The sequence below is a fragment of the Coregonus lavaretus genome, assembly GCF_964263955.1.
Source record: "Coregonus lavaretus genome assembly, chromosome: 11".
In the NCBI taxonomy this organism is placed as follows: domain Eukaryota; kingdom Metazoa; phylum Chordata; class Actinopteri; order Salmoniformes; family Salmonidae; genus Coregonus; species Coregonus lavaretus.
Window position 1 is genome coordinate 49,154,802 of NC_139998.1, and position 17,739 is coordinate 49,172,540.

Consider the following 17,739-nt stretch of genomic DNA (forward strand, 5'->3'; position numbering starts at 1 on the left):
TTTAGCTCTGTTTGCCTCCAAACCAAGTTGTGGCAATGTCCATCAAAGCCAAGCCAGTATCCGGGAGCAACGCATTAGAAGGGTTTAAATCAGACATATAGACACAACAGAACATGGGCACGGAAGAGCATCACATGTAGAACGAACCCAATAAATCCAAGCATGTTTCCATGGCAGCTCATCCCAGTGTACAGCATTGTCTGTGGGTTAGAACACGTGGGTGTCTGATTACTTCTAGCCCCACTCTCCACACTGCTGGTGCTACCTTTGATTGCAGACTCTGACTAAATGCCACTGCAAAGCTAGCTGGAGTGTGGGCCAAATATGACTGTACATAAAAATGTAGCTGTAGCACCTTGAGAAAGATTTAATGACATGCTTCATGAAGACCGAAATTGATTTAATTGCGGGCCTGAGTGGAAGAGACTGCATTAGTAGAATCCAGGTGAGAATTGAATGTAGCACAACCTCTGAAGAGAACAATTTTACCCCTGAGACTGAGACAGTCTGTGCCAATGCTGACTTGAGCCGTTTTTCATGTTTCATCCATGAATACAGGCTCTTAAAGAAACTTAAAAAAAAAAATGAAAACGGTTTAGTGAATCACTGCAACTGTGAAAAGAGTATCTAAATGCTTGTTTGAAATTACATTCATCCAAGTTTCTTTTTGATTCACAAAGTCAGAATACTTCAGTCAAAAAGTGAATTTTTGCAGCGCAAAAGACAGGATTTGTTTGTCTGTACCCAAGACACCTGAGTACCAGCTTTGGTACTCAATGGTAACTTGCCCGATAACATGCCTTAAACTGTTATACTGTCCTACCAGAAACATTCACTGAGAGCCCCCCTCCCCCAAAAAAGACTCTACGCATCACATACACAACAGGAGAGAACAGCCCTCTTCTCCTCCCAAGGCATGCCTTTCCCTGCATTACCACCCAGCCTTGTGTCATTTTGTCCAAGAGCCACGTGCAAGCATTCAAATGCGTGTCACCGTCAGAAAGTCGAGTGAAATTCGCCCTGGTTTACAACATCAATACCCCCATAACCAGCCACAACTCACTTACTTAGGCTTCAATCAGCATTAGAATCATCACCGAGTGGAAACAGGCCAATTCATAATGTGGGTATCATCGAGCCTCAACACTATGTCCCACTTCCCTTCCCTTCCCCCCAACACCACCCCCTGGGCTTTTATCTGGCTATTATTAGCACCGGCCAACCCCTCTATCAATATCATTACATCCAATAAGGAAGGGAGCCTACTCAAAGAATTACAATGAATGAGTGAGCGCTCACCAGGCGATTCTCCGTGTCACATAACCTGCCTTACGTAAACTAGTATAGTGGTATATTTAGCAGCTCATCTGGACTGCTGCTATTTTCATACTCTGTGGGAGGCAAGGCGGCTGGGGCAGATGGAGAGACAGAGAGAGAGACAGACACAGAGACAGACAGAGAGACACAGAGAGAGACAGAGACAGAGAGAGAGAGAAGGTGCGTGGCGGGGGTAAATTTACACCCCCAGGCGAAAGACGACAACAGCCCAGTATAAATACAGTACATGTGAAAATAGGAGCCTGTTCTCTTTCATTCAGTCATTTCGCCTGAATCGCATCCTTGGCTTTTATTTTTATGTATTTTTTGTGCCACATGCGCAAGCAGTAACCTTTTGTTTATGGCTCCATTTTATGTCTCTCCCGCTCTCTCTCTCCCTCTTCCAATCACTCCATTTCAGGCAATTGATTACTGCGTCGTATTTCAAGCACTTTCTCCTCCTGGGGGGAATGAGTATTGTATTACACATAAAAGTGAGAGGCTGTCGCCTAGTCAACCTCTTCACATGTCCTCATGAAAAAAACGTCAATACATTACAGTCACTTGGAATTAGCTAGGAGGTTTTACATTCATGGCTGCTTCACCAAAATGGATTATTCGCCATGATCTACCAGCTGTTGGAGAGACGAGCGACACCAGTCAAGATTAATTTGGACTGAGGGTCAGCTACGGGCTGTCAGGGGTCAGCTACGGGCTGTCGGGGAACAGCTACGGGCTGTCGGGGAACAGCTACGGGCTGTCGGGGTCAGCTACGGGCTGTCGGGGAACAGCTACGGGCTGTCGGGGGTCAGCTACGGGCTGTCGGGGAACAGCTAAGGGCTGTCGGGGAACAGCTACGGGCTGTCGGGGGTCAGCTACGGGCTGTCGGGGAACAGCTACGGGCTGTCGGGGAACAGCTACGGGCTGTCGGGGAACAGCTACGGGCTGTCGGGGAACAGCTACGGGCTGTCGGGGAACAGCTACGGGCTGTCGGGGGTCAGCTACGGGCTGTCGGGGGTCAGCTACGGGCTGTCGGGGTACAGCTACGGGCTGTCGGGGTACAGCTACGGGCTGTCGGGGTACAGCTACGGGCTGTCGGGGTACAGCTACGGGCTGTCGGGGAACAGCTACGGGCTGTCGGGGGTCAGCTACGGGCTGTCGGGGGTCAGCTACAGGCTGTCGGGGAACAGCTACAGGCTGTCGGGGGTCAGCTACGGGCTGTCGGGGAACAGCTACGGGCGTCAGCTACGGGCTGTCGGGGGTCAGCTACGGGCTGTCGGGGAACAGCTACGGGCTGTCGGGGAACAGCTACGGGCTGTCGGGGAACAGCTACGGGCTGTCGGGGAACAGCTACGGGCTGTCGGGGGTCAGCTACGGGCTGTCGGGGAACAGCTACGGGCTGTCGGGGAACAGCTACGGGCTGTCGGGGAACAGCTACGGGCTGTCGGGGAACAGCTACGGGCTGTCGGGGAACAGCTACGGGCTGTCGGGGAACAGCTACGGGCTGTCGGGGAACAGCTACGGGCTGTCGGGGAACAGCTACGGGCTGTCGGGGGGTCAGCTGTTGGCCAGACTATAGAGGAGGATGCTATACATTAGCTGTGGTGTTTTAGTGCCAGGGGACATGGGTTTGATAGGACTAGCCTCTGTCTGACACATCGTCTCCACACTGAGTGATGGACCAGTGATCTGTGTAGTGAAGAGTGTCACACACTGACTGAGCTACTGCCTAGTACCACACTTACTGCACATTGAGGTCAGGATTGCAGGTTGCAGAAATATAGTTAACTGCATTTACATGACTTCTGTTCTACTAAATATGCTTGTGCACAGAGAAAATGAAAATTAAATATTAAGCTAAAGTTAAAATTAGTAAGCTTTTAAGAAATTCTAGTGTGTAGTTCTTTATTAGAGTTTGACCCTTTTCTTAAGTGTAGATTTGATGCTCTATATGTGTTGTTGTCAGACACCCTTTCCCATCCCATTGTCACACAAAATCTACAAACATTTTTGGAGAGCTTTCACCACGAGGACTGTGTTCAATTGTGACAAAGTTGACAATAGTGCTTTTTACTGCGGGAAAATTCCTGCAATCATCCATACTTAGCATGAGAACCAGCATACCTCCAAGAGAAACATAAAGAGACTTAGCTTCAACACCAACCCTGCTCTGTGGGATCAGACTATCCACATTCAAGTTGAACTGAAATGATCTTGATGAAGAGATGCTGCTGATGTTTTTTTAATGCCGTTTCTATGTCAATCATGTTATTGTAAAGCCAAAGACACATTTCCAAATTGTGAGGACAATTAAGTTTTCCAATTCTAAAATGGCAGGCTCTTTACTGGCCAGTTGTGACAGACATTGAGTCTCTCCAGAGGGACAACTGCAAGGTGACAACTACTGTACTAGTTATGAGAGAGATTCCCTGCAGGGTATGTGCATTTAGAGCCCCATCACACTTTCACAACACCAAGTTGATGAGTGTGACAAGTGTTTTTTACACCGACGTCTTCAGAGATTGTCTCAATCTCTGCACTCGAAATGACAATTTGCATGATGGTTATACAGTACACATATTTGTGAAAAGGTGCATTTCTGCAACACTTCCATTTTTCATCACACCCAACCTGCAGCCATTTTGAGCGCAATTTCACAAACTCTACACTTAAGACAACAGAGCTTGAGTGAGTGTAGTTGAAACTTGAAACTTGTACATAAAAATGCATGTGGGAATCAATGATTGTGTGTGAGTGTGTGTGTTTGAGCATGTAATTAATTGAGCACAGCATGTGTGTGTTTGAGAGAGGTGTGAGTGTATCCGGTGTATCTGTTAACATCCTTGTGTTCGAGATTGTCGATAAATAGGCATTTCAGTGAAACAGTATTTGTGTGTGTCCTTACCTTGGTGGTCTGTGTGTGTGCGCGAGTGTGTGTGTATGTGTGAGCGTGTGTGTGCGAGCGTGTGTGTACACGAGTGTGTGTGCGTGCGTGTGAGTATGAGTATGAGTGTAAGCGAGTGTGTGTGTGTCAGCGAGTGTGTGTGTGAGCAAGTGTGTGAGTGTATGTGTCAGCGAGTGTGTGTGTGTGTGTGTGTGAGCGAGTGTGTTTGTGTGTGTGTTTGTGAGCGAGTGTGTGTGTGTGTGTGTTTGTGAGCAAGTGTGTGTGTGAGCGAGCGTGTGTGAGTGAGCGAGTGTATGTGTCAGCGAGTGTGTGTGTGTGTTTGTGAGCGAGTGTGTGTGAGTGTGTGTCAGCGAGTGTGTGTGTGTGTGTGTGTGTGAGTGTGTGTGTGTCAGCGAGTGTGTGTGAGCGAGTGTGTGTGTGTGTGTCAGCGAGTGTGTGTGTGTGTGTGTGTGTTTGTGAGCGAGTGTGTGTGTGTGTGTGTGTGTGTGTGAGAGCGAGTGTGTGTGTGTGTGTGAGCGAGTGTGTGTGTGTGTGTGAGCGAGTGTGTGTGTGTGTGTGTGTTTGAGCGAGTGTGTGTGTGTGTGTTTGAGCGAGTGTGTGTGTGTGTGTGTGTGAGCGAGTGTGTGTGTGTGTGTGTGTGTGAGCGAGCAAGCGTGTGTGTGAGCGAGCGAGTGTGTGTGTGTGTGTGAGCGATTGTGTGTCCGTGTGTGTGAACGAGCGAGCGTGCGTGTGTGAGCGAGTGTGGGTGTGTGAACAAGTGTGCGTGTGAGAGTCAGTGTGTGTGTGTGTGTGTGAGAGCGAGCGTGCGAGCGTGCGTGCGTGTGAGAGCGAGCGTGTGTGTGAGTGAGAACGAGCGTGTGTGTGTGTGAGAGCGAGCGTGTGTGTGTGAGAGAGAGAGCGAGCGTGTGTGTGAGAGCAAGCATGTGTGTGAGAACGAGCGCATGTGTGTGAGAGCAAGTGTGTGTGTGTGTGTGAGAGAGAGCGAGCGTGTGTGTGTGAGAGCAAGCATGTGTGTGAGAGCGAGCGTGTGTGTGTGTGTGTGTGTGTGTGTGTGTGTGTGTGTGTGTGTGTGTGAGCAAGCATGTGTGTGAGAGCGAGCGTGTGTGTGTGTGTGTGTGTGTGAGAGCGAGCGTGTGTGTGTGAGAGCGTGTGTGTGTGAGAGTGTGTGTGTGTGTGTGTGAGAGTGTGTGTGTGAGAGTGTGTGTGTGTGTGAGAGTGTGTGTGTGTGAGAGCGAGTGTGTGTGTGTGTGTGTGTGTGTGTGTGTGTGTGTGAGAGCGAGCGTGTGTGTGAGAGCGAGCGTGTGTGTGTGTGTGAGAGAGAGAGAGAGTGTGTGTGTGTGTGTGTGAGAGAGAGAGTGTGTGTGTGTGTGTGTGTGTGTGAGAGCGAGTGTGTGTGTGAGAGTGAGCGTGTGTGTGTGTGTGTGTGTGTGAGACCGAGCATGTGTGTGTGTGTGAGAGCGAGCGTGTGTGTGTGTGTGTGTGTGTGTGTGTGAGACCGAGCGTGTGAGTGCGTGTGTGTGAGAGAGCGAGCGAGCGTGTGTGTGTGAGAGAGCAAGTGTGTGTGAGAGAGCGAGCGTGTGTGTGTGTGAGAGTGAGCATGTGTGTGAGAGAGCAAGTGTGTGTGAGAGAGCGAGCGTGTGTGTGTGTGAGAGTGAGCGTGTGTGTGAGAGCGAGCGTGTGTGTGTGTGAGAGCGTGTGAGTGAGAGAGCAAGTGTGTGTGAGAGCGAGAGAGTGTGTGTGTGAGAGTATATTTCTCTCCTCCTTACCTTGGTGATGAGGATGCGGTATTTCTCCAGCAGGGCCTGGTCACTCTGGCAGCCTGAGAGGAGCTGCCAGACCTCAGCTCTGAGGGCCTCAGGGACCCCAGGCTTCACCAGCGCAGTCAGGCCCTTAGGCCGCTCAGACAGGTTCCCATGCCTGACACACAACACACAGGAGAGAGTTAAGAAACTACTCTTCTTACAACAGCCAAACTCAGCAGGCTAAGGCCATCTACAGTGCAGGCATGGGCAGGGACATTAATTATTAATGTTACTCTCCTGAAGCTGGTGTTTATTAGGGTTAGAATGGAGGACCCTTATTACAATAATGTCATTATCGTGACCATATGAAAGCAATGTGTGTGGTAATGCTAATGCTACAATTTCATTATTCTCCTCGTGTAGTGGAAGAACAAATGGGGCACTTCAGATTAACACATTGAATCGGTTTCCTTATTCAATTTATGAAGCTGTTATTTACTGAACGGTGGTTATCACGACCGCCACACTCTCAGTGAGTCTTACCATCTGTTGAGGATTGCACCCCAGGACTCCAAGGTCTTCTCAGGGCAGTCCTTGGACACATCACCGGTCCCACTGGAGATCTCACTGTCACTATCTGCAGGAGACAAGACCCAATGGGAGGAGGTGAGATAAGACTGAACTACTATCGGAACCCAGTGTGAATCGCTTATGGATCACTGGGAACAAGCATGTATTGCATTATGAGCAGCATGACCATTATTTAAAAAATATGTTCTTTAGGAGTTTTGACACTTTCTTCAGACAGTAAGGAAAACAGAGGAGGAGAAAGGCAAGTTGTGATTCCTACTTACAGCTGTTCCCATGTTAACACACACACAGTGTGATGGGGGACTGAAGCGGACCTGGCTGTCTCTCTCTCTCTCACACACACACACACAGTGAGTGGCTTTGGAGCAGACATCACATCCACTAACCGCTAGCTATTTAGCCAAAGAGACTTCCGGGGCTGCACTGGAGTGGGTCGAGAGCTTCAAGTTCCTCGGTGTCCAAATCAACAAGGACTTAAAATGATCCACTCACACACGCAGCATCTCTTCCCCCTCGGGAAGTTGAGAAGGTTTGGCATGGGCCCTCAAATCCTCAAAAGGTTCTACAGCCGCACCACTTAGAGCACCTTGACTGGCTGCATCAGTGCTTGGTATGGCAACAGCACGGCCCTCGATTGCATGGCGCTACAGAGGGTGGTGCGGACAGCCCAGAACATCACTAGAGCCGAGCTCCCTGACATACAGGACCTCTATATCAGGCGGTGTGAAAGGAAGGCCCAGAAAATTGTGAAACACTCCAGCCACCGAAGCCATAGACTGTTTTCTCTGCTTCCGCACGGCAAGCGGTACCGGTCCATCAAGTCTGACACCAACAGGCTCCTGAACAGCTTCTATCTCCATGCCATAAGACTGCTAAATAGCTAACAGAATGCCTACATGGACTATCTGAGTTGGCCCTCTATGCACACTCACAGGACTCTACACACAGACACATTTATACTGACTCTACACACAGAGACACATTTATACTGACTCTACACATGCACACTGATACTCCACACACAGACACTACACACACAGACACATTTATACTGACTCTACACACACACACTGACACTAGTGAAAACAGGCTGCCTAAGTATGGTCCCCAATCAGAGACAACGAGCTACAGCTGTCTCTGATTGGGAACCACCCTGGCCAACATAGAAATAAACGATCTAGAACAAAACCCATAGAAAACTAAACATAACAAGTCCACACCCTGGCTCAACATTTAAGAGTCCCCAGAGCCAGGGCGTGACATGATATGCAAAATGACGCCGGATTCAAAACTTAGATGTTTTCAATAAAAATTATTATAAACAATTCTTGCCACCAATAGAATGTTATATATATGGGGGATACAACCATCCCAGCTCTGCAGATGTTGCTGCAAAAATACAGAATAATTAGATCATTTGTTTGGGTACTGTCCATAAGTAGCTTGTTTTTGGTCGCAGGTCCAGGAATGGATGAAGAATTGCAACATTTACCTTGAGCTAACTCTGCAAATAGCACTGTAGAAGGATTCAGAACTTTTGTGAAACATCACAGTACAGTTGAAAAATATATGGCAAATAGAACTCCTATATGGATGATAGATGGGAGGGGTTGAATGGAGCTGAAGGATGGGACTAATAACAACTAACAACAATTAATAACAACAAGATAACTATTGGAAAGCATACTGTGTCCATAATAAGTATATACTAAGTTTACATAAACCTTAGCCAAATACTGTACATTTAAACTCAGTTTTTCACAATTCCTGACATTTAATCCTAGTAAAAATTCCCTGTCTTAGGTCAGTTAGGATCACCACTTTATTTTAAGAATGTGAAATGTCAGAATAATAGTAGAGAGAATGATTTATTTCAGCTTTTATTTCTTTCATCACATTCCCAGTGGGTCAGAAGTTTACATACACTCAATTAGTATTTGGTAGCATTGCCTTTAAATTGTTGAACTTGGGTCAAACGTTTCAGGTAGCCTTCCACAAGCTTCCCACAATAAGTTGGGTGAATTTTGGCCCATTCCTCCTGACAGAGCTGGTGTAACTGAGTCAGGATTGTAGGCCTCCTTGCTCGCACACGCTTTTTCAGTTCTGCCCACACATTTTCTATAGGATTGAGGTCAGGGCTTTATGATGGCCACTCCAATACCTTGACTTTGTTGTCCTTAAGCCATTTTGCCACAAATATGCTTGGGGTCATTGTTCATTTGGAAGACCCATTTGCGACCAAGCTTTAACTTCCTGACTGATGTCTTGAGATGTTGCTTCAATTTATGCACATAATTTTCCTTCCTCATGGTGCCATCTATTTTGTGAAGTGCACCAGTCCCACCTGCAGCAAAGCACCCCCCACAGCATGATGCTGCCACCCCCGTGCTTCACGGTTGGGATGCTGTTCTTCGGCTTGCAAGCTCCCCCTTTTCACTCCAAACATAACAATGGTCATTATGGCCAAACAGTTCTATTTTTGTTTCATCAGACTAGAGGACATTTCTCCAAAAAGTACGATCTTTGTCCCCATGTGCAGTTGCAAACCGTAGTCTGGCTTTATTATGGTGGTTTTGGAGCAGTGGCTTCTTCCTTGCTGAGCGGCCATTCAGGTTATGTCGATATAGGACTCGTTTTACTGTGGATATAGATCATTTTGTACCTGTTTCCTCCAGCATCTTCACAAGGTCTTTTGCTCTTGTTCTGGGATTGATTTGCACTTTTCGCACCAAAGTACGTTCATCTCTAGGAGACGGAACGGGTCTCCTTCCTGAGCGGTATGACGGCTGCGTGGTCACATGGTGTTTATACTTGCGTTCTATTGTTTGTACAGATGAACGTGGTACCGTCAGGCATTTGGAAATTGCTCCCAAGGATGAACCAGATTTGTGGAGGTCTACATTTCTTTTCTGAGGAAAAATTACTTGTGTCATGCACAAAATGTAGATGTCCTAACCGACTTGCCAAAACTATAGTTTGTTAACAAGACATTTGTGGAGTAGTTGAAAAACAAGTTTTAATGACTCCAACCTAAGTGTGGGGGGCAGCATTGGTTTGGACATGATTGTCATTATTGTCAAGCCCTGCCCTATACTATCAGGTTTGAGGAGTTAGCGATGTAACTTTGGTCAACTCTGAGTTCAACTCGGGATAACCGGTAGCACGAAAGTGGCTCACTTTTTAGCCAGGTACATTTCTATAGACAGGTTAGCTGACAACGTCACGAAAAACAAATGTGCACGCTTCAATGGGGCAGAAGTCTGTTGTTGTGATTCTGGATGGCCAGATAGCTAGCAACAATGACAAGAAGCTGCCATGTGGAGAATCATAGGTGACTCGTTTCAGCTAGTTTTATCTTGTTCTTGATACCATGTCTTGTTTTGAGGTGTTTTGACTGAGGTCATGTCTACGCTAATATGGCAAAAACTCACTAGCTAGCTAACCAACCACTGTAAGGATGTATCTGAGAGACAACAAGTGCTCATTGTGCAAATGTATTTGTTTTCAATACACATTGGAGATTAAATATAGTTTACATGTTGTCAACAAATCTAAGCCAACCCAGGCTGTTTTGCCCCATAGTTGCGGTTTTGTTGCTAAACAACCAATCCATCTATGGCAACGAATCCTTCAGAACTAACCTGCTCCGGGCTAGGCCAACTCAGGGCTAAGTCAATTTGTCCTGAATGAAGTGTCTGAGCCACGAGTTGAGGACCAATACAGTCAGATACCCTCCCACACGCAAAGATGTTAACATCATCCCTTTAATTTGAGGAAGAAGACTGATTAAAATATTTTATTGAATCAAATATTTGTGTGTAAAAAAAAAAAACATGTTAAAATACATTTAGTAATGAGAGCATTTTCTTTCCAAACTGTACGTTTGGAAATGTTTATTTCATTTAGATTTAGGCACAAATGAAAGTTGATTGAGTTTGGCATTTGCAACATGCACGCGTAGCTACAAGCCTGCTAGAGTTCAGGCAGACGGACGAGCAATATCCACCGTTGTGGATATTGGTTGAACAAGCTTCCCCCTAAAGTCAGGACAGCAGAGTCCCTGCCCATCTTTCAAAGACGTCCAAAACCCTACCTCTTTGAAGAGCATTTTAAATAACTTTCACGGCATTGTTTAAAGTTGAGAGATAGCATTCGCGCAAAGTAATGTGACTGGGTGCTTACTGGGTGTGTAAGTAGTCCTCCAGGATAATATGATGAAGTTGGCCTCATGTAAAACCCTTGAACAAATAACTTAGACCAAGGACATCCAAAATATATCAGATTAATATATAGATTTTAATTAAGCACGTAAAGCAAATAATTCATCTCAGTGATTGACAGTACACAGGTATTATTGCATGTTGACTAACCAATTGCAGTTAAATGAGATTAAATCTATATTTCAGTAAGTTAAATTTAGTAGATTGGCTTGATAGCGGAATTGAGTTGTTGGTTGGCTAGCAAGCAAACCTTGACGTTACACATCAATTTTGGGAAAACTGGTCCAGCCACTTAGTAGCTAGCTATCGTTAGTTCAAATAAAGCAAAATGATGTACTAATATGAAAGTAAAATTGTAAACTATAAACCCACCATAGCTTAGTTTATGAATGAGGTCCCAGGCGGAGTGTTCTCGGTTGTACGTGGACGCGCATCGGACAGTCCTTGCCCTTTGAAACCCACGCCCATCGTGACGTATAGCACCGCCCACCGAGCGAAATGGCGTGAAAAGAGTGTGTCCCCTTGTCATAATGAGTTCTCATTGAGAGGTTGCCAGAAAATGTTTGTTTACATGGCTTTAACTGTAGTAAGTATGAAAAATGTATGCACTCAATAACTGTAAGTCGCTCTGGATAAGAGCGTCTGCTAAATGACTAAAATGTAAAATGTAGTAACTCTACTCAAGACAAATGCTGAGGCTGACACCTAGCGGTGACATTACGAACTGCATGTTACTGCATTTCAAAGCTTATTTGTGAAAAGTGCAGTTCCAGATTTACTTTAAGACACATTTTAATTCATTCAGCCAGCACACTCCCCCTTGTGGTGCTTCAACACAAACACGTATGCACACGTATGCATACTTCTTATCCACCGCCATATATTATTATAGATAAGACAAATCTTTAAGATGTACCTACGAAGGTTCAAATTTCAAGTACTCGCACATCTGAGCTATCATTGATGCAGGTGCATGGTAACAATTGAATAACATGAGAGAAAAGAGAAACCCGCACGCTGCTCTTGCTAATATCACTGTTCTTTATTAAGCTTTACATATCGGCCTCAAGGCCTTCGTCAGAGCTTTTTGACGAAGGCCTTGAGGCCGGTACCAAGGTAAAATAAAGTTTTGTATTTACTGTTGTACTTATAGAGAATAAAAGTTGCTTTTTGGTGGATATCGTGTACACCACAAAAAAAATGTTCTTCAATCATTTTAATTTTAATATTTAGTTAAGAAATCATAATTTACAGTATCTGTTAAACCTTTAGAGCACAATTTCACGCACATTCCACCTCAAAAAAATAAAAATACATCGGCAGATTTCGGTAATCGGTAACTTTTGCCTCTCTAAAATTGGTATCGACCCAAAAATCCCATATCGGTTGGGCTCTGGTTTACGCAGGTCATGGAGCCCATATTGTCTTAACCTAAAGAGCCTATTATCTCACAGATTACATTTACCCATAGGATGCATACAGGCATCTCAGACTACATAGAGAGCCTATATCTGAGCTCCTACATACAGAGCCTTTATCCATAGGATGCCTACATAACCTACACTACCCAGTCAAAAGTTTGGACACACCTACTCATTCAAGGGTTTTTCTTTATTTTTACTATTTTTTACATTGTCGAATAATAGTGAAGACATGTAGCAACCAAAAAAGTATTAAAAAAATCCAAATCTATATTTTATATTCTTCAAATAGCCACCCTTTGCCATGATGACAGCTTTGCACACTTTTGGCATTCTCTCAACCAGCTTCACCTAGAATGCTTTTCCAACAGTCTTGAAGGAGTTCCCACATATGCTGAGCACTTGTTGGCTGCTTTTCCTTCACTCTGCGGTAGACTCATCCCAAACCATCTCAACTGGGTTGAGGTCAGGGGATTGTGGAGGCCAGGTCATCTGATGCAGCACTCCATCACTCTCCTTCTTGGTCAAATAGCCCTTACACAGCCTGGAGGTGTGTTGGGTCATTGTCCTGTTGAAAAACAAATAATAGTCCCACTAAGCCCAGACCAGATGGGATGGTGTATCGCTGTAAAATGCTGTGGTAGCCATGCTGGTTAAGTGTGCCTTGAATTCTAAATAAATCACAGACAGTGTCACCAGCAAAGCACCCCCACACCATAACACCTCCTCCTCCATGCTTTACGGTGGGAAATACACATGCGGAGATCATCCGTTCACCCACACCCCGTCTCACAAAGACACGGCGGTTGGAACCAAAAATCTCAAATTTGGACTCCAGACCAAAAAACACATTTCCACCGGTCTAATGTCCATTGCTCGTGTTTCTTGGCCCAAGCAGGTCTCTTCTTAGTATTGGTGTCCTTTAGTAGTGGTTTCTTTGCAGCAATTCGACCATGAAGACCTGATTCACACAGTCCCCTCTGAACAGTTGATGTTGAGATGTGTCTGTGACTTCAACTCTGTGAAGCATTTATTTGGGCTGCAATTTCTGTGGCTGGTAACTAATGAACTTATCCTCTGCAGCAGAGGTAACTCTGGGTCTTCCATTCCTGTGGCGGTCCTCATGAGAGCAAGTTTCATCATAGCGCTTGATGGTTTTTGCGACTGCACTTGAAGAAACTTTCAAAGTTCTTGACATTTTCCGGATTGACTGACCTTCATGTCTTAAAGTAATGATGGACTGTCATTTCTCTTTGCTTATTTGAGCTGTTCTTGCCATAATATGGACTTGGTCTTTTACCAAATAGGGCTATCTTCTGTACACCCCCCGACCTTGTCACAACACAACTGATTGTCTCAAATGCATTAAGAAGGAAAGAAATTCCACAAATTAACTTTTAAGAAAGGCACACCTGTTAATTGAAATGCATTCCAGGTGACTACCTCATGAAGTGTGTGCAAAGCTGTCATCAAGGCAAAGAGTGACTATTTGAAGAATCTCAAATATAAAATATATTTTGATTTGTTTAACACTTTCTTTGGTTACTACATGATTCCATATGTGTTATTTCATAGTTTTGATGTCTTCACTATTATTCTACAATGTAAAAAATGTATGGCAATGTATTACTAGTAAGAAGTAATGTGGTATATTGTTTAATTTTATTTTTTTGTGACCTGAGTCTTTTAACCAAAGTATCAGACGAGACAAATGTTCACCTGCCCCTTTAAGGGCTGTTATGGTTGTATAGCGACTCCAGGCATGCACAAGTCATGTTTGTGCATGTGCAATTGAGTCTGACTAGTATAGGCGTTGTCTTCTCTTCCCTAGCAGTAGAAACAAAAACAACTTAGCTTGTGAACAAAACAATGTAAATAGCCAAGAAACACACTTCTTTGGTTACTACATGATTCCATATGTGTTATTTCATAGTTTTGATGTCTTCCCTATTATTCTACAATGTAGAAAATAGTTAAAAAAAATAAAGAAAAACCCTGGAATAAGTAGGTGTGTCCAAACTTTTCACTGGTACTGTATATATCTCAGACTACATAGGGCCTATACCACAGTCCCTATACCTCAGACTACAGAGCCAATAACTCACAAACGACACACAAAAGTATAGGGTCTTTCTCACAGACTTGGCAGCATACAAAGCCTTTATCTCACCGGCTGTGTACAGAGCTGAGCACATGGTTTGAGCTGTGGTGTATATACTGCCACCCATTCAATAGGGAATGAGTGTGCATGCGCTTGTATATTTGATGTGTGAATGCATTGAAACTAGTGCATGTGACGCATGTGCTTGTGTGGATAAAAATTTTAAAAGGCACACCAAAAATCTAAAATGACAACACAGAGGAAAAGGAGACATTCCAGGTCACATTGCTGCGCATTACAATTTACCAAAACACAAGAAAAGGCATGTGCACTTGCGACTGCGAAGAAAAGTGCAGGCAGGCAGCAGCTGCAGCATCCTCACACAGTGGGAAAGCATTCAGTCCCATCTACAAATGGCGGCTGACCTCCAGCTAGAAAGCCCTGAATGTCTTTCTTTTCACGCCGCCTCCACTGACAGCTGGAATGCAGCGGAGCCTTTAGAAATGCCTGTGAACGTACTGTGAATGGCTTCTCCTCCCTGGCAAGGCTTTTTTTAAACAGTGCCGGCCTTGGAGACTGCCTCTCTACCTCCAAGAAGGTGACAACAAAACACAGGTGTGGGCGGACTTTTCACTCAGAAAGGACTATTATTATTTCTACAGTTGGAATGGTAGCACTATGTACAGCAGAATTTTTACATTTAGTCATTTATCCAGAGCGATTTACAGGAGGACAGAGATTTTTCCCCTAGTCGGCTCAAGAATTCAAACCAGTTACTGGCCCAACGCTCTTAACCACTAGGCTACCTACACTACAGCCATACGGAATCCGTTTAGATATGCAAGCTGTAATCGACTAATGATACACTGCAAATGTACTTACTGTACTTAAGTCTCCCTGGTCACCCAGGCTTGCTAACAAAAAAACGTGTTCAAAGAGCATTCCACCCTCCTGCTATCAAGAACCCATCGAGTAAGAATCAGCATGTGCGGTCACGGAAAGGTGCCGTGTCTGAAGAACTGTGCTTGCGGGAACCCAGAAAAGCCCCCACTGTTTAGTGTTGGATCATTGCAATGCGTGTTTGGGGCACCTTTAGAGTCCAAATGGTGATGTTTTTCCACTGTTTTGCCCTCATTCAAAAAGGCCCAGTCACCTGTATTTACAGTTTTAAAAAAATGTGTTCCAACTAAAAACTTGTATTGCCCACAAGAGCAAGCCACCTTGGGGTAAAAGGTGTTTGATATGTGTACACAGTGTTCTTACAGTGTCATAAAGTACTGATGGGGAAAAACGAAATACATACAGTGAGGGAAAAAAGTATTTGATCCCCTGCTGATTTTGTACGTTTGCCCACTGACAAAGAAATGATCAGTCTATAATATTAATGGTAGGTTTAGTTGAACAGTTAGAGACAGAATAACAACAAAAAAATCCAGACAAACGCATGTCAAAAATGTTATAAATTGATTTGCATTTTAAATGAGGGAAATAAGTATTTGACCCACTCTCAATCAGAAAGATTGTGCTCCTAATCTCAGCTTGTTACCTGTATAAAAGACACCTGTTCACAGAAGCAATCAATCAATCAGATTCCAAACTCTCCACCATGGCCAAGACCAAAGAGCTCTCCAAGGATGTCAGGGACAAGATTGCAGACCTACACAAGGCTGGAATGGGCTACAAGACCATCGCCAAGCAGCTTGGTGAGAAGGTGACAACAGTTGGTGCGATTATTCGCAAATGGAAGAAACACAAAAGAACTGTCAATCTCCCTCGGCCTGGGGCTCCATGCAAGATCTCACCTCGTGGAGTTGCAATGATCATGAGAACGGTGAGGAATCAGCCCAGAACTACACGGGAGGATCTTGTCAATGATCTCAAGGCAGCTGGGACCATAGTCACCAAGAAAACAATTGGTAACACACTACGCCGTGAAGGACTGAAATCCTGCAGCGCCCGCAAGGTCCCCCTGCTCAAGAAAGCACATATACAGGCCCGTCTGAAGTTTGCCAATGAACATCTGAATGATTCAGAGGAGAACTGGGTGAAAGTGTTGTGGTCAGATGAGACCAAAATCGAGCTCTTTGGCATCAACTCAACTCGCTGTGTTTGGAGGAGGAGGAATGCTGCCTATGACCCCAAGAACACCATCCCCACCGTCAAACATGGAGGTGGAAACATTATGCTTTGGGGCCATGTCCCGTCAAATGTTGGGTGAGAACCTCCTTCCCTCAGCCAGGGCATTGAAAATGGGTCGTGGATGGGTATTCCAGCATGACAATGACCCAAAACACATGGCCAAGGCAACAAAGGAGTGGCTCAAGAAGAAGCACATTAAGGTCCTGGAGTGGCCTAGCCAGTCTCCAGACCTTAATCCCATAGAAAATCTGTGGAGGGAGCTTAAGGTTCGAGTTGCCAAACGTCAGCCTCGAAACTTTAATGACTTGGAGAAGATCTGCAAAGAGGAGTGGAACAAAATCCCTCCTGAGATGTGTGCAAACCTGGTGGCCAACTACAAGAAACATCTGACCTCTGTGATTGCCAACAAGGGTTTTGCCACCAAGTACTAAGTCATGTTTTACAGAGGGGTCAAATACTTATTTCCCTCATTAAAATGCAAATCAATTTATAACGTTTTTGACATGCGTTTTTCTGGATTTTTTTGTTGTTATTCTGTCTCTCACTGTTCAAATAAACCTATCATTGCAATTATAGACTGACCATGTCTTTTTCAGTGGGCAAACGTACAAAATCAGCAGGGGATCAAATACTTTTTCCCCTCACTGTATATATTTTTTAAAGCGATAGTTACATATCGGGATATTATTTTAGAAAATATAAATCGTATCGCTTTGACAATATCGCAATACTATTTTTGCAGTAGTTGGCTGTACTTGTACCAAAACTCCAGTATTTTTCCTTCATAGCTTGTTCTTTTTAAATAGGGAGCCAATTTGTTTTCAGCACTTTAATTTCCATGACTGATCAAAAATAGTTATCATGGATCCCTCTTGTCCCTCTCCGAATTCACTGTATGTCTTCTGCAAAGTATTGAGACCCCTTGACTTTTTCCACATTTTGTTTTACGTTACAGCCTTATTCTAAAATTGATTACATTATCTTTTCCCCCCTCAATCTACACAAAATACCCAATAATGACAAAGCAAAAACACGTTTTTAGAAATCGTTGCAAATGTATTAAAAACAAAAAACAGAAATACCTTATTTACATGAGTATTCAGACCCTTTGCTATGAAACTCAAAATTGAGCTCAGGTGCATCCTGTTTCCATTGATCATCTTTGAGATGTTTATACAACTTCATTGGAGTCCACCTGTGGTAAATTCAATTGATTGGACATGATTTGGAAAGGCACACACCTGTCTACATAAGGTCCCACAGTTGACAGCGCATGTCTGTCGAGGCACAGATCTGGGGAAGG

At 44.6% G+C, this 17,739-nt stretch overlaps 1 protein-coding gene across 1 annotated transcript in view; it reads right to left on the minus strand.

Moving 5' to 3' along the window:
* The window catches only part of LOC311137243 (rab GTPase-activating protein 1-like), a gene marked incomplete at its 5' end in the record, with an annotated part of 195,819 nt that overhangs the window by 111,905 nt on the left and 66,175 nt on the right, over positions 1-17,739 (minus strand). Inside the window, 2 exons of the mRNA XM_084171626.1 lie at positions 5,989-6,139; positions 6,508-6,601. Coding sequence (XP_084027752.1) covers positions 5,989-6,139; positions 6,508-6,601 — 245 coding nt within the window. The remainder of the gene's footprint in view (positions 1-5,988; positions 6,140-6,507; positions 6,602-17,739) is intronic.